The 22433-nt window shown below is 49.2% G+C and overlaps 1 protein-coding gene and 1 long non-coding RNA gene across 3 annotated transcripts in view; one reads left to right on the forward strand and one right to left on the reverse strand.

The window, feature by feature from the left end:
- Window positions 1-4329, forward strand: LOC149859229 (uncharacterized). Of its 2 annotated transcripts, XR_016443444.1 has the most exons (4): window positions 1-1044; window positions 1367-1519; window positions 1917-2036; window positions 2241-4329. It is a non-coding gene; the product is annotated as an uncharacterized LOC149859229 (long non-coding RNA). The 2 variants fall into 2 exon arrangements; XR_016443443.1 differs by having other exon boundaries at window positions 1917-4329.
- Window positions 4023-22433, reverse strand: part of MTF1 (metal regulatory transcription factor 1) — a 27065-nt gene continuing 8654 nt past the window's right edge. The window contains exons 3-11 of the mRNA XM_090056890.1: window positions 19875-20113; window positions 19330-19461; window positions 18724-18797; window positions 17595-17728; window positions 16527-16604; window positions 14756-14858; window positions 13555-14108; window positions 12524-12587; window positions 4023-10258 (exon numbers count right to left, since the gene is read on the reverse strand). Of these exons, the coding sequence (XP_089913016.1) occupies window positions 9879-10258; window positions 12524-12587; window positions 13555-14108; window positions 14756-14858; window positions 16527-16604; window positions 17595-17728; window positions 18724-18797; window positions 19330-19461; window positions 19875-20113 (1758 nt within the window). The 3' untranslated portion in view covers window positions 4023-9878. The remainder of the gene's footprint in view (window positions 10259-12523; window positions 12588-13554; window positions 14109-14755; window positions 14859-16526; window positions 16605-17594; window positions 17729-18723; window positions 18798-19329; window positions 19462-19874; window positions 20114-22433) is intronic.

Here is a 22433-nt window from a genome sequence, read left to right on the forward strand (position 1 = left end):
CGCAAACTGGCCTTAAAGGGGCCGGCGCTGCCGGCCCCCGGGGCCACCGCACGTCGGGGGGCGGCTGCCCTGTGCCCGGATGCCTGGTTCTCCCCCAGCCCGGGGCGGCGGGGGGGAAATCTCCCTAGAGCGCAACGCAGCCTCGTCCCATTTCACAGCTGGGCAAACTGAGGCCGGCTGCCCAGCAAGTCGCTGGCGGACACAGCCCCGCTCCTCGACCCTCGGGCACCCCCAGGATGGGCGATGAATCCCGGACTCCCTGCTCCACCCAGTAGGCAACCTGCTGCCTCCTTGACCTGGGGCCTCGTGGGCCTGCAGCGGGGTCCCGGCCGCCCACAGAGCCAAAGGGCTTGCATGCAGCGGGGCCAGGCTTCAGGGGCCAGCCTGCAGCTCGCGTCGGCCCAGCAGGACCCGGCCGTCCCCGCTCCACGGCCCTCGGCCACCGCACGGCATCCTTCACCCTGAGCCCCCCAAGCAGCACGCTCCAACCTCCCCGGGCTCGCCCTGCACCCATGACCCAGCCCCGCCGCTCGCACAGCACCGCGCCCCAGCTGGCGTCCGGCGCTGGAGCCCATGTCCTACCATGTCGTGCGGGACGTCAGCCCTGCTCCCCAGGGTTTGCACATTGGTAACGTCAGGGCCCGCTAGCAAAGCTGTAGTGACGCCCAGGCAAAGGCAAGGCTGACAGTGCTCGTCACCGGGAGCCCAGGGGTGCTGCCAACCGGAGGAGGAAGCTCTGGTTGCAAAGAGCTCCAAGTCAATCCGATGTCTTTTATTAGACCCACTCAAATGGTTGGAAAAATTATTTTATTGAAACATTCAAATAGTTGGAAAAATCCTCCTATCTATTACACAAACTATTTGAGCTGGCGTAATAAAAGCCAAGGAACCTTGTCCACCTGCATCCACACCCGACACCCTGATTGCAGAAATGGCAGGCGGAGGGTCAATCATAGAAGTAGGGTCAGAGAGGACCGTGTAGATCTTCAAGTCCGACCCCCGCCTGGACAGGAGAAAAGACTCGACTCAAATGCGTCCAGCCAGGTAGTCATCAAGGAGGACCAGGTGTTGGCAATTCACTTAAGGAAGTTACAAATAAGGAACCAGAGGCCACCTTCAGCTGGGTGGTGGGTGTTAGCCGGGGAGGGGCCTCTGTCTGGATAAGCCTGGTTCCTGCAGTGCAGACGTGCTGCGGAAGCAATGGTCAGTACAAGCCCTCCTAAGCTCCAAGGGTAGATGCTGGTTTGGAGCCACCTTGTTCTCTGCTCTTCAACCCCAGCCCCCCCTCATGACACTACCCTGCCTTCTGATTCCCCTGCCAGGTATTGGGGGCCAGAGCCCCTTGTGACCATATCTTTCTTTTCAGTGCTGCTTCTAAGGACTTGTGCAAACTGGACACCGGCTCCCAAAGCAACACCTCAGCCCCCAGCAAGCAGCTCTCCCATCTTGCTGAGCAATGGAGGCAAGAAAAGCCACGGGACAGGATGATGCTGAGCTGCCCAAAACCCTCGAGTCCCTGGTTTGTGTGAATCTGGTGGAGGAGCAGAGGGGGGAAGGCTGCCTGGGCTTGGATATAGGACAGTAATTGCAAGCACTGCTGCCCATCTTTGGGGCAGTTCCCCAGTATCTGAGGGGCCCAGGGTAAAGCATCTCCAGGCTGCAGCTAAGGGCTTGGTGCATGGGTGGGAGTTGGCTCTGCCTTGTTTGCAAGCCCAAGGCACCCAAGCTACTTTACCCTCCCCAGAGGGTTTAGCACTGCTACTGGTCAAGACCATGGGCTCCCTTGGGAAGGCTGCCAGGGAGGTCTGCCCCACAGAAAAGCAGTAACTGGTGCCACTTGCTGGCCCCCAAGGCACCCCCAGCTCCTTGCTAACTTCTCCCCCAGGTCTCAGAGGCTTCTCTGTTTCTCTCTGCAGTCTGAACGCATCAGGGCCCTGCTAACGGTGCTGGAAGCCCAGCAGCAACGGCTCCAGGAAAAGACTGCCAGCCTTGACCTGCTGATGACGGAGCTTGCGGGACTGCGGGCCTCTCTCAGGGTTGAGTATTGCCGTCTCCATCCTCCCCATCTGCAGGGAGCAGGGGTGAGACCAGCCACAGGCCACTGAGCTGCAGGCAGGAAACCTGCTGAGCCCCAGGTTGCAGCGCCCTGACCCCAGAGCTGGGCACCTGGTGAGGACACCCTATGCTACTCTAGCTAGCATTGGGGGAACTAATTCCCAGGCTTGTGGTTCAATTTTTAGGCACCTGCTGGGATGGAGAACAGCTCCTTGGTTCTGCAAGAAGAGAAGAATCACCCCTGAAATGCTAGCTGGGTTGGCCTGGCCACCAGCCTGTTGCTGGAAGAACCTTTCACATAAGCCCACTTGCTCTCTAGGAAATATGTGGCCCTTTCTCTCTTGAGCTCTGCTAAGCTGGCTTTGCTTTGTCTGTTGATGCTTGCAGTATGGAAATAAAGTGATTTATGTGCCCCTTTGCCACTCAGAAAAACTGCAGCCCTGCCCCAGCCAGGAGCAAGTTAACCAACCAGCCCCTGTAACCTGTGGGCAGCAGAGACTTGCTAACCTTCTTTCAATTACAGCCTTGGAAAGGGAATTTCCCTTCCTGCCCTTAATTTTACACTAGAAATGCAGCAGGGCTAGGCTTGTGCACTGCAAGGACTGTGTCCTGCCCACACTATATCCGTGTTCCTATCTCCTCCCCACCTTTTTCCCTGCTATCACAGGACTGAGCCAGCCCCGAAGACCAGGGGTGCTGTGCGGGGAGTCCTCCCTTGCAGTGGAGCTCAAGCTACTGCTGCTCCCTCCCCGGAGCTGCACCCATCCCAGGGAGAAGCTGGAGGGCTAGGGCCAGTGGAGCAGAGCTCTGCCCTGCCTGCTGTTCACTCCCTGCTTCCCAGCTGCACTAAGACTGCTTTCCTGGAGCGAAAGACAAAGAGCTGGAATTCTCCTCCCTCCCTCCCTCTTCTGGTCCCTGCCTTTGAAAAGATGTTTGTGGTTTTTGTGGCTAGGCAGTGCTGAGAACCCTGCTCTGAAAGGGGCAGGATGCTAAACACAGGCCAGGGCTTTGTGTACACCAGCAGCTGGCAGCTCACCTGTTGGTGTGGGGGCTTTGGATCCCCAGTCAAGGTGCCTGATTTGAGGCCTGCATGGAGCCCAGGTGGGTGCTGCACTGCTCAAGTCTGTCATTGGATCCAGCCCCTGGACTGCAGCACTTCTGGTTTGATTGGGGGGTGAGGGCAGAGAGAAGCTCCAGGGGGATGACAGGCCAGTGCTCAGGGTGCTGCGTGAAGGTGCTGGTTGGCTGGGTTCAGACCTGTCCTGCCACATGCCATATGTTGGGGGGGTGCATTCAGCCTCCATGCAGCAGGGACAGCAGGCACTTCCCCTTCTTCCTGAGCTATTCTGGGTGCTCAAGACTCTGAAATCCCAAGGCAGAGACTGCTGAGATTGGTTTAAGAAGCCTCTCCCTCCTAGCTCGTGCCCTGGGGAAGGACCTGCCATATCTGGGGTTTTACAGTGAGTCTTGTTTTCTGAGCAAAACCCATTTAAAATCTGTGAAGCCTCCCCAGACAAACCAGGCAGGGTGCAGGCTGGTCTACAGCCCAGCTCCCAGGGACATCTGCCTCTTCTGCTTTCTATGGCCACCAGCCTCCGAGTCTCTTGGTCACTGAGCTGTATGCAGGAAAGCACATGGGAGCCCCTTTTCTGGGGCAATGCAAAAGGCCCCTGCTCCTGCTTTCCTTCCTCCTACACCTCAGAGTAGCAGAGCACATCCTGTTATAATCAGTGGGTTTGGGGACAGTGAGCACAGCCTAAAGAGCTCTGAAGGCTGGGCTTATTCCTCTGTACCCCAGCACAATCGACTGACATGCATGTACTGACAGCAGGATGGTGGCAGGTCCAAAGCCTCAGCTATGTGCATGGGCAGAGGTGTGGTGCACCCACCCCTGAGGAAAGCCAGTGCCAGAGGAGGTGTAGTGGGCTCTCACCCATGCCCCAAGGCAGGATCCTGACACCACCGGGTTTAAATAAGCATTTAATTAGGATTCCATTAGTATTAATATTGCTTTCAATTCCAAAAAAGTTAATTTCCACTTCTTAGCAGATATCTCAAAGTACAATATTAACTTTATACAAAATGAGCAATTAAGCAAACACCATTATTCACATTTTACATTCTTCAAAAATACAAATTCATATTTACTCTTTTTGGGGTTTTGGAGATGCTCTTCCTTTGGAAGTACTGTACCTGTAACTGACATCTTCACATCGCTCAATGCACGCACATGTGTTCCCATGTTTCAGAGTTAAATAAATGCCTTTAACACCAGACACGCGCTCTGGAAAAGCTGATGTGTTTGGCTTTAAAATCATCTCCAAGACCACTGCCCAGCTCCTAGCATGTGTCAAACAAAACAAAAGCAGGAAATAACTCTCACAAGCACAACCTTGATTTCCCGGTGCAACGATTCTGCAGAGATCCATGCTGAAGAGAGTGCTCAGTAGCTAACCAGGGTTGCAGATAGCATGGCCACCCGCCTCCCGTGCGGGTGCCAGCCTGTGTAAGATGCAACACAACTGCAGCTTTTATTCTCTGTTGAAAATGAGGGTCAAACAAATAGCTCCAGTTTGTAAGCCGGTGAAAGGACGTGACAATACACAGCAAGGGGGGAAAAAAAAACCCGACCTTTTACGCTGAATACTGGCAACCGGAACTACGAGACTGCAAAAAACATCCCCTTGATTTTGCTGAAAAAGATCATATGAAAACATTTCTGGTAAGAAAAAGTAGAAACTGCATTTCATCGAGAAAGTGTACACTGCATAACGAACCAAATTTTGGCCAGGTTGCACACCACCGAAAGCATGGTGTGGGATTTTTACACTTGTTCCGAGAACACGCGCACACGCACACACACACGCAGACTATGTACACGACTACATAAATATCCAGTTTCATTTGCATTTCTCAGTGCAGACACAGAATCCAACTTCTAGAATGGGTGGGACAGACCAAGACACAATGCAAAAAGTTAAAAGTTCAGCCCTGTCCATGATATCGACTACAGGTAACATTTATAAAAACTGGACGTTGTTTCCAAAATATGTTAAGGAGGAAAAAAAATAGACCAATAAAAATTAGGCTGTCAGGTATCTGAAGCAGTATTAAAGATGCATTTTTTTTGTTTTTTCTTCTGTTTTCGTTGTGTTTTTTTTTCCTTACAGCCAAATCTACTCTAAATAGCCACTGTTCTGCCCAGCTAGCTCTTGGTAATAATACTTAGCACTGAAATAGCACTTTTCATCTGGAGATCTCAAAGCACTTTACAAAGATGAATAAACATCCTCCTCCCTTTACAGATGAGGAAACAGAGGCAGAGAGATAGCAAGATTAAGTGACTTGCCCAAGGCCCCACAGGTATTCAGTGGCAGAGCTGGGACTGTTACCCAGTGTACTGCCCTCTGCACCAGACCACGCTGCCTCCCTGTTGCAGTTGCCTTCTGTATGTCACTGTTAAGTAGAGAATGGTTTTTAAATCTCCAAGGAACTCCAAAGGCCAATCACAGCTCGAAGAGCTGATGTCCCAGATCCGCACACCAGGCATCAGTTCATTTTCCAAGCCTTCTTTCTAATTGATGCAGGAAGAGAATTGTAAACAGTTTAACAATGTTGCTGCAGTTTCCAAACACACTAGCTTGGACACTGCGGGAGAGCCCCTCTCCGTGAAATAAGGCAGAGAACATGACATCGAACGTGGTCGGGAGGAGAATCTCTGGAAGGTGCAAAATGCCTGTCTAGGAACAGCTGCTTGTCACTTCTGCTGGGGGCTTGCTTGGAAACTAGGGAGGAAAGGATCAACAACAGGTGGACCCAGCTGCAAACGCCCATCGCCTCCAGCCGAAGTGACACGCAGCTCATCAGAAAGCACGAGAGAACGGGCCTGCCAAAGCACAGTGCTCTCCGTGGAGGTTTTGCATAGATCAGACGTTTGCTAAGGATGCATAATTTCACTTCTGTACAGAGTAGGGCGACAGGTCACTGAGCTAATGACCGCACAGATTCAGTTCTTCAGACAGACACAGACAGACAGACAGACTGACCACACGGGACAAAGATCTTTAGCTACAAGTATTGCACCGAGATAAGTGCTCAGTTTTGTACACCCCTGTTAACTTTTACTCAGAGCAAAAATAAACTTTGGGAAAGTATATACAAAAGAAATTGCAGCAATCGGGTTAAAGATAAAATCACCTAAAGTGCATTACAGATACCAGCATGAGGTTCCTCAAACTAGTCTCTCTGGACACAGCCAGCGCGACGGGAAGTCACAGCCCTCTCCCTACTTTGTTCCACGCGATGCAGTACCAGCGTCTAACATGGGCTGACTTCTTGTCCCCAGCTGCCTCTACGACCTACACGTGTGAAGAGCAGGCTCTCCAGCCCCCAGCTGCGTGAGGCGAGGTTGCTGGCACCCCTCCTTGGCCGCCAGGGCTACAGGTGTTAGTAGTTAGACCTGTTCTCTGTCCTATTGTCTTTGTACCCCACTAGTAGCTACAGGTAACCCAAAAGCTACCCCCTCCCCCCCAAGGAATCAACCAGGAAGCGCTTTCACACACATCAACGCAGAGCAGTGCAGTTTTGCTTCGCAGACACACAGACAGGGATTCGTGGCTGGGGTGCAGGACATGGGCACAGCACTGCCAGCAGAGGCCAAAGCACTATCACAGGAGAACAGCCTCCCTGCGTCCACCAGGAGACCAACGTGGGGCCTGCTGTCAACAGAGGGGAGGGAGCCTCCAGCCTCAGCTGGGACTGCAAGGACCAGCCCCTGGCCAGATTCTCCTCTTCCGCAGCGAGCCCACCAGGGACATCCCAGCAGGGTGCAGGGACTGGCTATGCATTACCTGGAGCAGCACGGGGACTGGCAGGCACTGCAGCAGCAGGCTCAGACAGACAAGGCATGACTGTACATCTTAGCAAGCAGGCCAGAGGTTAGAAAAGCAAATGCATTGGCAAAGCAGTTGCATCAGAGCTGCGTGGGGACAGGCTACACCAGATGCTCTCCCCTCCTTAGCTCCACCCAAGCCGAAACTACAACCCGGTGCCAGATGCATGTAGACCTGCTAACCCCACTTGTCTGGGCAGAGACAGAGCCTGCGACACACTGAGGACCTGGGGATGAGACACCGCACTTGCCAAGGCTGAAGCTATGAACTAAGAAGAGCAGAGCTGTTACACACTGCTCATCTGAAGCAGAGAGCGCACGAGAGGGAGGGTGCTCCATCTCACTGCTGTTGCCCACTGCCTTTCTAAAGGAGTCTCCCATTTCAAAAGCATCTGGGGATTTTCTTCTTGGTCTCTAGCGCAGGGGGATTTCCAAGGATGCCACTAGAGCTTTATTACAAGTGCATATGAGTCAGCCAATTAAGCAGCCTCTACACTGCTGACTGCTGTTTAACAGCAGAAGTGGAAGAGACCTCTGTATTACCCTCTTTGGAGCAGACAGCTTGTGTTTGCCTGTCAGCCTGGCTCCACTCTGCCTGGACCCACAGCGAAGCCCTCTTCAAGAAACTCGTCTCTGACTTACTCCACTGTGAACTGGAGCAGCTGAAGACAAGGCTCAGCTAACCCTGCTGAATATGGAAGTCCTTGGCTAGAGGAGCAAGAAGAAAGGCTGCGAAAGGGCTGCCAAGTCCCCCCACTGTCCAGGCTCCCAGATGCAGAGCCAAAGCCAAGCACAATGGCACAACTCTCATAACTGAGCGGAGACAGGCAGGGGTGCAGTCCCCTGCTGCGGGCAGGCACTCCCAGGGTGTATTCCTGCCCCTCACCCAGCTTTCATCAGGTGCACAGATGATAAGCGAAGCAGCAGCCAAAAGCAGCCCCACCCTCCCCAGCAGAGCCTGAAAAACACAGGGCCGAAACAGAAACGCCCTGTACATCTGCTAACTCATGTTGGACATGTCAAACTCTAAGCACCACCATGCCCCACACACTGCCCTGCTAGCTAGCGCCTGCCAGGAGGAAAAGCTGCCAGGGACTTTCCAGTTCGGCTGCCCTCCTGGGAGCCCTTCTTGCCAGAAGCCCTAGTGCACACAGCACCCTTGTCGCAATGGGATGCTCTCCTCTTCCCACCCTGAAATGGGGCAGGCCCTCCAAGGGATAAAGGCCAGTTCCCTTCAGCCCCCTTCTCTCTGCACTTCAACAGCAAGTTCACCCATCTCACTTTGCACCCTCTGGTGATGACATGGCCCCAGCTAAGACGTTAGTTCTGGCACTGGCTCTTTGGAGAAGGGCTTTCAAACTCCAGGATCCTGGTGCAGACACCCGGGAGAAAGGCGTGGCCATGCTGACAGGGCCCAGCCAACAGAAGGGCCTGAGCCCCACTTCCACCAGCCAGAAGCACAAGTGAAAGGGAGAGGAGTTTGCAGCCCTAGAACTAAGGAACATAGCTGCTCCACATCATTGGCTTATGGTCGTATCACTAATTCTCACTAATGACAACACTGTAAACTGAATAAAAACTATTTAATATTCTTTCCTTTAACACAAACGGACTGACAGCCAAAGCCAGACAGATGGATAAAATACTATAAAATTACATCTTTTAAAATAATGCAGCATAAATAAACCATTTAAAATGAGACTGCATTTATTGCAACATTACAGGCTTTTTGGTGGAAGGGGAGTTTGTGTTTTATTTACCCTGAGTAGGTTAGAATCTAGAGTTTCAGTTTGATATGAGAAACTACTAAATTGTGTAATGCATTTTAGTCAAGAAATAGTCCCACACACAAGAGAGCTGGCATTGCAGTAGGTTGGAGGCAGATTCAGACAGGGATTATAGAGCTAAACAGAAAAAAGGAAGCATTTCCGGAGAGCAAGAGGACAGGCTCGCTGAATTTGAATTCACTGAACACTGATGAGAATCACTGGGAACAATTTCCTAGAATCATCCTCAACGTCAGACCAGAGCCATCGGTCAAAGTGTTGTGCTCAAGGCTGATTCATGCTGCTCTACCTATCCGAGAGATCTTAGGTCATTCAGATCAGTCACAGAAGCAGCACGCACCAATACAACTACATTCAAAACTCACCGTGCTCCTCAAGAGGCACGTGGGCTCTGACCAGGCAGAGACTTTGATCCCATTTCTGGCTCATTAAGCTTATTTTCAGCCCTCACTCACTCATCGGGAGCACAAGCACCTCACCCTCAAGTAAACTCCCCCTAAGTTCTTGCTGGCTTTAATAACGTTGTTAGCATAAAACACCCAGGCACCATCTGCCAGCTAAGGAATGGGGCAGGGATCCCAAGTGTGGTAAAAGCATCTTAGAAACTGTCTCAAGTCGAGCTCCAGGGAAAACATTTCCTACTATAGTAACGCCGTCTTTTGCTACAGAAACTTCCTTCTCTGGGCCCTCATCATAGTGCAGGGTTAGTATCAGACACGGGAGATCACCGACCCAAGGAGTTGTAACAAAGACCCACTTGCTGCCAGTACCAAAACCTTAAACATAACAGTGATGTGCAATTGGAGACTGACTGGAACCTATTACCCCCTTTTCTCTTTCTAATCTGTATGCAGACGAGTAACCTTAACTTCCATGTTCACATATGACAAGCAAAAGTGACAGACAGTGCAGCCAAAACAGTTCATATATAACTTAGCTTTTTTTTTTTGCTTTTTTTTTTTTTCTTAAAGACAGACCCCCAAAGATGGATGCTTTTGGGACGTGACTAAAATGACATCCGAGAGGCAGAAGTAAGCCACAATGCTTCCAAAAAGGAAGGGGGAAAAAGATGCTTGATTCTTCAGCTTCTTCTAACAGGGAGGACATTACCGTCCAGGTGCAAGGGAGAAGAACCAGGAGCATCTTCACTTGGAGAAGCTGCTGTTCAAACCCATTTCTTCCTCCCCCTGCAGTAGTGCTTCAATTGGAATCAGGTTGGGTGAGGTTACAGGACACTGGAGGGACAGGAAATCCGATACATCTATGGCACTTAACGTTTCATGCTGCGAGTCTGAAGGGTTAGCTACCTGACCGCTTCGCTCACGCAAAGAGGAGGAGGAGGAAGGAAATGTCTGAGGCTGCAGCTTAGCATCTGGCTTCTCTGAAGGTTTCAGCTCAGGTGAGGAGCACCTCCTCTTACTTGTGGCTTTGTCCTTGGCAGCATCCCGGCAGGCACACTGACACTGGCAGGCCTCCTCTTGCTTGATGATGATGACAGGAACGCTGATTTGCTGCACGGAGTTTCCTGAAGGGGAAACAGGAAGCCCAGAAGAATTTAGACTGCATGCTCTTCATTGTAGGGTAACATGCCCACTCTGCTCAAGCACCACTAAGATGTGGGAGGAAGTGGGCATGCTAGAAGGGAGGGATAGGCTGCAATTGGACCTGGACAGGTTACAGGAGTGGGCGGATGAGAACAGGATGGGATTCAACACCGAGAAGTGCAAGGAGCTGCACCTGGGGAGGAAGAACCAGCACCATACCTACAGGCTGGGGAACTCCCTTCTCCTCAGTGCAGAGGCAGAAAGGGATCTTGGAGTCATTCTTGATGCCAAAATGAACATGGAACGACAGTGTGGAGACACGGTCAGGAAGGCCAACTGCACCCTGTCCTGCATTCACAGATGCATCTCGAGCAGGTCCAGGGAGGTGATCCTCCCCCTCCATGCGGCACTGGTCAGGCCGCAGCTGGAGGACTGCGTCCAGTTCTGGGCGCCGCACTTCAGGAGGGATGTCGACAGCATGGAGAGGGTCCAGAGGAGGCCACTCGCATGGTCAGGGGCAGCAGGGCAGGCCCTACGAGGAGAGGCGACGGGACCTGAACCTGTTCAGCCTTCAAAAGAGAAGGCTGAGGGGGGAGCTAGTGGCCATTTACAAACTAGTCCAAGGGGACCAGCAGGCACTGGGGGAGTCCCTGTTCCCCCGAGCACCGCCAGGAGTGACCAGGAATAACGGTCACAAGCCGGCAGAGGGGATATTCAGACTAGACGTCAGGAGGCGCGACTTCATGGTCAGGATGGCCAGGATCTGGAACCAACTTCCAAGAGAAGTGGTGCTGGCTCCTACCCTGGGGGTCTTTAAGAGGAGGCTGGATGAACACCTTGCTGGGGTCATTTGACCCCACTACTCTTTCCTGCCACGGCAGGGGCTCAGACTCGATGATCTGCTCAGGTCCCTTCTGACCCCACCAACTATGAAACCGTTTACACGGCTGGTATCACAGAAACAATAACAACATTGTGAGAGCAAGAAAAATGAACCCATACCATTAGCTTTCCAAATGATCCCTGTGATAAGCCATGGGGACCAGGAGAGGCTAAGTCATCATTACCCAGTTAGAGCTAAGCCTTGGAAGCTGTAAATCTGCTCAGCCAGCCTTTTCAAATCCCACTAGGGTTACTGAAGGTGACAGGCAGACAGACCCGGGACAGGATGAACTAAACCATGCTGATTACAAGAAGGAACCAAGCTGATTACACATTAAGTAAAGCGGCAGCGTTGTGACCGCCTGGGCTTCCAGGCATTAATGACAGCCCTTCTAAAGAGGACAGCTGGAGAGACTCACAGGAGGATGCTGTGCCCCTGTGCTTGAAGTGCTTCTTTCCATGCTGGAACCAAATCAGGCATCTCATAGAAACAGGCATCCGTGTGTCCCAGCCAGCAGCTAAGAGAAGCCACTTGACTGACAGCTGCCCTGGTCCAGAATGCTCAGGGCCCGAAGCCACCCACCCAGGCTTCCACCCTGCTCTCCATGCCTGCTCTCAGTGACATTTCCGAGTGCTTCCACTCCACTAAAACATAACCAACCCCCAGGGATGGTTACTATGGCCTCACACAGACTCCCCCTTCTTGTCACCTCAAAGGCAGTTACCTGCCTGTTCTGCTTTTCCCCTTTCAAGGCTCTATGGGGACAGTTCCTGCCTTTGTGCTGCTCTGTTTAACACTGCCTCCCCCTTCCTCTCTTTAAATCTCACTTTCAGACATGCCTGTCCTGGAACATCTGATCCAGTGGAGGAAGAAAGCTACAGAAAAACAAATGATGCCTGGCTGTCTATTGTACTAGATGCAACTCAGAGAGGGCGTCAGCGAGACTGCTGCTACTAGACATCTTAAACTAATTTATAGCAGCTGTTTCAGCTTCTCGTGTATGAGGTTATTGTTGTTTCAAAACCCAAGTACACAGATCATTTAAACTAAATGGGACACTAGCTTTTCCACTTCATACATGCATTACACTAAAATAGCACGTGTTTTTTGGGGAAAACTGGATCTAATTAAGACAACACTGTTCCCTAGTCTGTCCCCAGGACCTGCTGTATTATCTGTGGTCCCTTCTTTCCTAATATAATGTAATGCCAATGTCACCCTCAGGCCATAGCTGTGAACTGTATTTAAAACTCCTCAAGGAGGTCAAAAGCTGAAGGTTCCTTAGACATTTTAAGAAAGGAATCATATCACAAGTCCTAGCCCAGGAGATGAAGGGTAAGAAGCTTACTGCAGATATACATACCTGTGTTGCCAGCTACCGGTAATGCAGTGGTAAAAAAGACTTTTTCTACCTTCGGAACTTGTGGCTTTAAAAGATAAAACACATTTGATGCAATTAAAATTACATCTTCACTAATTAAACCCATAAAGCTGTGAGCAAGAGAAATATGCATCCTAAAGAACAGATGGCAAAAAAATCAATTTTTTAAATTTTTTTTTAAGTTGGGCTGATATTGTGCTTTGGTATTGCGTTCTGGGTACAACAGAACTAGGGTTCTGGTTTAAGTGGCCCAGAAGATGCTGAACTGAGTACACTTCATACATGTTGCCAATGAAACAAATTCAACATGAACCAAATGTCCTGCTTTTCCATACTGTTTAGATCAATGTCCCTTTATTCTTTATAATACCTCAAACTTTTTCAGATGGCCCCAGTTCACTTCTTAAAGAATAATACAAACTATTCTTGAAGTCCCAAACACCAAATTAATGGAACCTGAGATACATCTCGTTTTCCAGAAGACTTTCTGTTATCCTTACGTACAAGACTATTCTGATTCACAAGGCAATAGAGTTAAATCAGGGAAAGGGAAAGACAACAAAATGCCTGAACAAATTCATTATGGAGGTGTTTCTGCTTATATACTGTGACAAAGATGAGGCAAAATAAGTTCTTCTTGGACTGTACATAGCAGTATTACAGGTGAAGCAAGCTCACATAATCTCTGAGGCATACAGAAGGGAGTGAGTGCATTGTTAGAGAGAAAGAAGACAGCAACCACCCAGTAAAATCTTCCTGCCTTTCCATTTCCCCAATACTTTGCCTGCCATTCGTCTACCTTGTGAGGCTGTCAGGGCAGTGACTTCCTGTGCAGCACTACACACATTGTTAACTATAACCAGTACTGAAGCAGATGCACCTGGAACCAAGCTTATACCTCCAAAATAAACTAGTTCTGGTGGTTTTTATTTTCCAAACCAGAGCTCCTGCACTGTGAGGGACAGGGATAAGTTTGAGCCATGTTTCAGCAACAAAGTAAGGTACACACTAACCATTTGTTCTTGGTTTTGTGGAGAACCAGTGGCACCATTTAAAATCCATTGTAAGTTCTGTTCTCCCATGACTATGCTGGACTGTAGAATAGCAGTGCTCTGAGACGGAGTAATTGTTATTGTTGGGTTACTGGTCAGAACAGAGTTTGCACCCACAGGCCCGGTCTGGACCACAGCTGGCAGGGGCTCCGTGGCACTCGGTGCTGGGGCTGAGGCTCCAGCCACAACTGAAAGTCCCTGTACAATGGGCTGTGGTGGTGCCTGAGTGGGCTGCAGAAAGTCTTGGTGACTGGCTGCAAATGGTGTGCTGTGAGGAACAGGCACTTCAGGGGACTGTAAAACGGCTGCGGGGCTTCCAAATGCAACTTGCTGTGAACTGGGTCCCATGGAGATGGGGGCTGGAGGCGGTGCTGAGGCTTGTAGTGCTGGTTGTGAAGGCTCTGAAATGCCAAGCTGCAGGACCAGGGGGAGGGACAGAGATGCGGAGTCTCCAACAGAAGACTGAACAGTTGTTGCTGCGTCCTCTTCACCATTGAAACTTTCAATCAAGGCAGCTGCCAAAAGAAACAAAGTAAAAAATTCCATCCCAGACGAACAAGCTGCTTTCTGCTGAGCCTTGTGATGTAGCCCAAATCAGCCTGTAGCGAACCAGGAGCAATGCAGGAAAACAACCACCAGCCTCTACATCTCCAAAGCATCACACAAAGCTCACAGAGTTAACCAGTGAGGCGTGAAGGACAGCTCAGGGAGCCAGGACACAGCCTGTCTAAATTCAGGAAGCTGAGCACATTGTAGTCTACACACAGGCCTCCAAGAGCTGTTAGCTCTCAGCATCCATAAGGATTTCTAGTACAAATCCTCTACTAAGGTGGTTTCATTCAGCCAATACGTCTGTCTGCTCCAAGAGGAGAGCTCAGAAACAAAGCTGAGGAGACAAGAGTCCAGATGCTCCTGCCAACATGAACTCTCAGTTCTAGGGCCACAGCCTCAGCACCACGCAGACGATGAATAGTGGTTACGTTAAAAGGGCAGAAAGGTAACAGTCCCTACCAACCCTTCCCAGCACACACCCATGTGGTATCTGCTGAGGCTACAGGGCAGCTTTCTTCAAGGTGAGGTACATGAATAAAGGGGCACTTGCAGGGAGAAGGGAAGACTGCCTTGAAGGGCTCTCTGAGGAAACACGGATAACACAGCGTACCGGTCTGTTGAGAGTCTTCCTGATTTGCAGTATGATCTGGGCTCTGGAACATAGATTCAAAGATACTTGCTGGTGAGATTGTGCTAAGGTCTTGTCCTTGTGTCTGGGGAAAAAAAAAAAAAAAAAAAAAGAGCAGGGTTAGGTAAGAGCACGTCCCAGGGTTCAACGAGTTATTTGCATACGCAGCAGTCAGCCAGCATATGTTACAGCTTCTAAAAAAACACCCTCAGAAAGGGAAGGGACCTTTGGGAAGCCTCTTACCTACCATTGGGCACAAGGCAAAATCCTCAATTGATGCCTTTTAGGAACTGAAATTCCTGCCTTGTCCTTTCCGCATGGGAAATCTTTCATTGTACTTTTTCCAGAGCGCAAGCCAACATGGCTCTGGTTAGTTTACTTCCTGGCTTGTGCAGCAGCCTCACCCCAGCCTGTTTTGGGAACAGGGGCTCTTCCCTGCTTCCACAGCCTGGGCCTACAGCCAAGCACAAAACAAGGCCAGCCTACTTACTACCCAAATCAGGAAAAATACGCACCCCCTCACTAGAGAATTAGAAACTCTCCTTTCAGATCCTGGAAACATGTACAGCAAAAAGCCAAAAGGTCTGTGCCCAAGACATCAGCAAACTTCATTTACTTCTTGAACAGACTGCAACAAGCACTTACAAGCCTCCTCCCAGATGTACTTGCAGAAGATGCAAGCTCTTTCAACACCACCCGGAGGCCAGTCTGTAGTAACCTAATTAAGTGAACGCAACACATGCCCATTTATACTAAGTATGTGATTCCACCAATTAATGCGAGCAAAAAAGGTACAGAGCAGCTGGGGAAAGGAAAGCCAAATGGTAGAAACTAAGACAGCAAAAGCACCTGGTGCTTAACTCTTGAGGCCAAAATATGGACTTCTTAGCTGAAAATGCTGAGGACATAATGTAATGCAGCTGCACAAAAAAGACAAATGCCTGTTTATGTTTCTTCTGTTGGGAGCTTTTGTAATGGATGCTAATCTAGATGCACACGGGCAGCCACCACCCCAACCCAGACAGAACAAATGGAACACCCTGTATGAATATGTACACTGGTTAGCCATTTCAAAAGCTCCCCAGCTAACGCTAGCCAGACAGCTCAGGGCGGTCACAGCTAAGTCTTTGGTTCGTAGTGGCTGAAAATGAAAATGGCAATATGTATTATTTTTTCTATACTAACAACTTCAGCCTAATTCATCTATGCCCACACCACACATTAACAATTTGCTGAAGAACAAAAGGATGCCACCCTGCTTCACACTAATAGAAACCAGAACAAGGCTTAAGAGCGAAGGTTAAAAACGTCCATGCTGTCAGAATTACCCCAGTCTGGCCCTGCAGGAGAAGTCTGAGTGCATCCCATTGTTACAACACCCCAAATTCACCCGGCAAGACTGCAGCAATATTTCATGCTGACAGACAGCAAGATCCAACTGGAGAAGGGGGCCAACCAGGATGCTTAGGAAACGCATGCATTTGCCAAGACACGGTGCACTGTGTCCTGCTGATAAATCTGCTGGTATCTGTTCTAAGGCAAGTTGCTTCAATGCCTCTCTCCCTGCTGCTGGCGAGCACATGTCTTCACAACAATATGTAAAAGGAGAACCCAAAGCAGGTAATGCTGGTGAACCAACTAAGTGGAACAGAAGCCACGAGTTTTAAATACCTATGCTGTGTTCCTCTACATGGGACATACACACTGTACAGAAATGGAACCACCTGTTCTGGGAGGAGCACAAGAAACTTACTGTATTTGCGTTTTCCCGCAGGTCTGAATCTGTGGACATGAGACTTAAGTCACTCAAACAGAGTGAGTGGTTTGTATCCTGGGAAGGGGAACAAGGCCACAGTTATCCATTTATGCATCAGCATTAGTCATATTCAGCACCCAAATCTTTCAAGTCACTTTAAGTCCCTTTAAAGACTCCACACAACCTGGAGATGATTTTGCTACCTTCAGAAGGCCCAAATCTCAGTCCTCAAACCAGCGGAGCAATGTTAGCTCACAGTGAGGGTTATCAGTGTTTGTCCCCACGTCACAAAGCCCAACTCTTCTCCTTTCAAAGATAATTAGGGAACATGGAATTTTTAAATCACTGTACAGATAAACTGGTCTCTAGCAAAGCAAAACTCGGGGCCTGTCCGCCCCACTTCTGGGCCAGGCCTGGGGCTCTGCCTAGGAGCGCAGAGTGCCACTCTCAGCATCTGGTCTTGGTTCCGGCTCAGGGACAAGCTAAACCAGCTGCGCTGCCTACTTCCCAGGATGTGGCGTGCTCTGAACATGCAGGCATGTCACACTGCTTAAGGTATCACCAAAGGAAACTCAGGCAGGATAATGCAGCATGAAAATCTATATGAATACCACTACTGTTAACCTATACTGCTCACCTCATAGTGTCATTACAAGGCAGGCTACATTCAAAAGAACGGTAGCTCAGTCAAGCTGTGAACATGACTCAGATTATCAGGTTAATTCAGAAGGTTGTTTCACCAGGAGGATGACAATCTGGCAGCACCTTGGTAGTTAAGGTTTGGAAGTACCAAACCCCACTTCTCAAAATCTACCAGTTGCCAACTGGGAGAGAGTGCACAAGACTTCCATTTCCATCTTGAAACTTCTGGCTAAGCGCTTCAGAAAACACTGCAGGCTTTCTGTGGGAGCCAGGCACCCAACAGCCCCAACTTTGAAACTCTTAAATGTTCCTCTTTTTAAACCCTTCATTACCTGGAAAATTCTCTGCTTCCCCACCCCAGAACAAGAGAACATGCTTTGATGCAACACAGAAGCATTAGCTAGGAGAGAGAAAGCTACTGACCTCAGATACGCCGCTATTTGGAAGTGCATTGTATGAGTGTCCTTTCTCATGACCTTTCATGTGGCTCTTGAGACTATACTGAGTACTGAAAGTCTTCTCACAGCCATCAGTGGGACAGAAGAAAGGCCTCTCCCCTATAGGCAACACAAACATCTGTGACTTCAGGCATCTCTTTGCTGCTCACAAGACACTAAAGCCATTTTGATGATGTGAGAATCGCACTCTCCTAGACACCCTACTAGATGGGAAAGGGAACCCTTAAACATGCCCAGCTATATTCAGCCTCACCTGCTCCCTCTAACACACAAGCTCTACTACAGACCTGAAATCTTATAAAGAACAATACATGCCCAAATCCCACACTATGTCCACAGTACCTCAGTCCAGGGCAACAGACTGAATGCCACCTTACAAAGAGTCTCCCATTTCATGCCAAACGGCAAAGAGTAAATAACAAATGGGACATGAGGGAGCACGTCTGAACAGCCTATTGAACAGATTTAGTGTCATTTCCTGGATGCAATATAATAGCCTCAAAAAGAAAAGCTTCCAATTTTGTCAAGTGGGTTGATGGAAGAGCATAAGATTTAAGTTTTATGTGTCGTTATTGCTGCATTTGTGTAGCGCGCTGGTGAAATTCAACAGCTGCCAAGTTTAAATTGAAGGGATATTGCTTTATGGCTCATTACCCCTAGACAGCTGCATTTCTTGTTTCCTAATTAAAATATGAATTGAATTATTAGCTGCCCACTACCTCTTGCACATTATGGTTCTATTTGTTATAGCTTTTGGAGAAGGCTGAGCGTATGTAGCTAGAGTTGTGAGGATCTGGGAAGTCATACTTTGTAGCCACTTCGCTGTCTGTTGAGTTAATCTCCTCTCCTTTGAATGCTTGTTCTAATGCTGTCCTGAACTATTTAACAATTAAGTGCAAGGGTGGCCAGTATTCTTGTATATTCTTGTTAGCACCTCTTTTATTGCTAACATCCGAATGGATGAAATCAGTAATCACAGACCTGGGAGCCACGCCAGGTTACTAAATGCCCTTTCAGGGCAACTCTGTAATTAATGGGTACAGCCATAATTACACTGAAGAAGCTCAGTTAGATAAGAAATCCCTCCAGCTTACCAGTATGTGTCCTAACATGTGTTTTAAGGTGGTGACTTGCAGCAAAAGCCTTTCCACAGCCGTCATGATCACACCTGAACAAACCAACAGACAGAAGTGTTAGTAATAGGCTTCTCAGAGGTATCAGGTCTGATGCTAAGTCACCCTTCCCAACACCTTCCATCCACGGAAAGACAGCACAAGGCAGACCTGCTGCTAACCTGTTAATGGAAACTCTGCTGCACAGATGTGACAGCAAAACGAGACAAGCGTATGCACCATTTGCTGCAGTGACCATTTGTATGGATTAAACTCCCCAGTGGCGCTGGAAGGAAACAAGGGATTTTGCTGGTGTGTTCCTAATGGGATAGGTTTACCTTACTTTGCAATCAGACCAGAGTTTGGCCCACCTGACAGCCCGTTCCTTAGCCAGTGAGAGAAGTGGCCATACAGACATATCCAAGCATCTAATCCCTTTTGGTTTCTATCTTGTCCAGGCTGGTTAGTGCAGTTCGTTTCCAGACTCTTGCATTGAGTTCAGACTTCCAGCCTCTCCTGTGCACTGCCACCGTGGCTCAGCCCAGGCTGCCAGTGATAAGCAGCATGCCAGTCTCCTCAAGGACTCACCTAAATGGCTTTTCTCCTGTGTGTGTGCGAACGTGCTTCCTCAGGTCGCTGAGCGTGGTGAAGTATTTACTGCAGCCTTGTGTGTCACAGTTGAACGTTTTCCCTGTGTGAAGCCTCTGATGTGCTTTCAACCTGCAAGGCAAAAAAAGATCCTTCTTATCACATGCAGAAGGGCAGAGGCCCTAGCCGAAGCTGGCAAGCCACAAAAACAAGAGCACAAAGCAGGTTCAGAAACTTAGGCTCCATCCAATAGATTAACAAGCAAGTTACCAATGTCAGAACAGGGCCCTAATCAAAATGTCTGAAAATGACCTGCTGTACAGGACTGTCAGTACAAATAATGGTACTGGCCCAGGTACTTCTGCCCCAGCTCTTAGTATAGGCCAGGATGGATCTTCAGGTTGACCTGAGCTTTACATAGCAGAATCAGGCTTGTGGATGGGAGGACCTACTTATCCCTGCTCACAGAGGAACCAAATGTGATACTAGAAGCAGTAGTAAGCTTCTGCACACAAGACAATACAGGTGCACAGGAGGGCACTTACCTGTACAGTGTATTGAATGCCTTTTCACAGCCCTGCACATCACACTCGAACGGCTTTTCCTTGGTGTGCACACGAACGTGGATTCTGAGGCTGTAGGAGGTAAGAAAGGCCTTGCCACAACCTTCCTGATTGCAGACAAATGTGTATTCCCCACGGTGTGTCTTCTGGTGAGTGCGCAGGTTCCCGGCAGTGCTATAGGTGCGAGGGCAGCCCTCAAATGTGCACTGGTATCTCTTGACCTAGGAGAGAAATGCTGTATATATTAAGTCTACAGGATGTAAACAGACAAACCAAGTCCTTGACACCCTGGCTGCAGTACAAGGCAGGAGCCCAAAGAGGGGAGTTAGGGTAAATAACTACTAGGTTCTTGCCCTGATTAAACAGCAACCACAAAGACAAGGAGCTCATTCTGATTCCAGACTTATACCAATGTACTGTTAATTAAACAGGCAAAGTTACACATTCCTGTTTTGTTGTTGTGTCGTAGGGAAACAAAGGTTTGCAAGCTTTAACTCAAACAAGCACAAGAATCTAATGGGATAAGAGGGAGAAGGGAAGACTAAGCCCTCCCGTGCACCCTGAATTAAAATGTTTTTTAGCAACTGGCATTTCCATGTATTGCACATTCTGTACCAGTTTGCCTGTGTGAAGAGGCAGAGACGCATGTGCTTTTGTATCTAGATGCATGGTGCTGAAAACCCTCTGCTACTGCTGACCTCGATGGAAGCAGCAGTTACTGAGCACCCTGCAGGACCAGATCCTAACCTTATTTAATATGAGCATCTGCAGTGTGCTTTGCTCCGTCTTCCAGTTCTCCTAAAAGAGAGAGAGCTTCACAACTGCAAACTAAGAATCTAAAATGTTTAGCTACCCATTCGCCCAACCAGGTTTCTAGTTTCAAAGGCAAACTGACAAGTCCTCAACAAGCTCTGCATACTTTTCTGCACCAATAAATGGGTATGCAAGTGATTTGGACACAAATTACCATGGAGTGTAGATTGCTTTGGCCCATTTAGTCTACATTCTCATACCTATTAATACAGCTTATAGCAGCAGCACAGTAAAAATGTGTCATTTTCTCTGTCATTTTGTGTTCTAATAAGCAGCAATGTGATCACAGGAGCCCAAAGATTGCATGCCAATTGAAAATGTCAATTCAGCAGTGCAAGAGTCTGTGGAGACCCAGCCGAAATGCTCACACTAACAGAGCTTTCATTCCTCTGACACAACCTGAAACTGCACTGCAATGAGATGATAAATGGGGTGTTTTAAGGCTACAGAGTAGTCTAACTAGCTCTGTGGTCCAGCTGGAAACCCTGACTCATGTTAAACTAGATTTGGTAGAAAAATCACCCCGTTCTGCACAAAGCAGGGAGGGGAGGCATTAGCAACTCACACAGTATGGAAGACAGAATGGTTAATTGAATCTTATTCTCTCATCAGGTGGAAGAAATCATCAACCAGTCGCGCTAGACTGGACTTCTCCCCAGCGCTAGTTATCAGACTGACAGCTCTCATTTCACTGACGCAGCTGGGAACCCTCATGAGTCTGAAAAGGATTCCAGAGCCCCCGAGGATGCTGAGGACCTGGCTGCCAAGTGGAAGCGCGACTCCAAAGGACGACCAGCAATGCTTATAAAGACAAAGCAAAGTCACAGCAGAGCAGGAAGGATTCCCTGCTATTCCCTGCAGATGAGTTTAATCGCATGGTAACTTGAGCAAGACAGAAGTCAGCAGCCTATTCGCATTTCCTAAAGTGTTACACTCCCCCTTGTGCCCATCCCAGAGCACCCAACACGCTGCAGGGGGAAGAGGCTCAGGCAAAGCCTCCAGTACCAGGAACTGAGCAGCAGGACAGAACCAGAGGGAAGAGAGACAACACTCAGGGCTTCCAGCTGTGACAGGGGAAGAAAACATGGCAGGCAGCATGAAATCCATCATGCTCATCCCAGGAGCCACAGCCAGAACTTGTTTCATGCTTGTAGGGGCTGTGGGTGGACACCTGGAACCATATCTGCAATGCAAACTCATGTTTCCTAAGCAAATTTTCACAAGCTTTTTCATGGCAAGCAGGAAGGGCATGTCAGCTAGGTCCCTCCTCTCAAACATTTCATGAGTCAGCACCGCTCCCAAGATTTCTGCTTCACACAAAGGAGATCAGTCCAAGAACTGCTGGGAGTTGGTGGGGACAGCCTGGTCATCCAAAAGGGAGCCAGGAAGCATTCCCTGACATGTTGTCAGGCTGTAAGTGTACACTGGTGCTGCTCTGGGAGATGCCAGGTATCAGAAACACTGGATATGAGTGAATGTGACACACAACACAGCTTTGACAAGGAGAACACAGCAGCCTTACTAAATCTGGGCAAGAGCCTCCTAAATGTGCTTTCAGTCCTGCTGGGAAAGGTAGCATCTGGCTAATGTTTTGCATTTTATCTGGCATAAAGAAAAGGAGCGGCAAGTCTTTGGCACACTGGCTGAGGTCTCTCTTCTGTAAATGCCCTTTTCATTAGCCTACATATTTCGAGATGCCTTTGCATTCTTGTGAAATCCCACTCTTAA

This window comes from Crocodylus siamensis, chromosome 7 (assembly GCF_052110815.1).
Source record: "Crocodylus siamensis isolate JL-2025a chromosome 7, ASM5211081v1, whole genome shotgun sequence".
NCBI lineage: Eukaryota > Metazoa > Chordata > Crocodylia > Crocodylidae > Crocodylus > Crocodylus siamensis.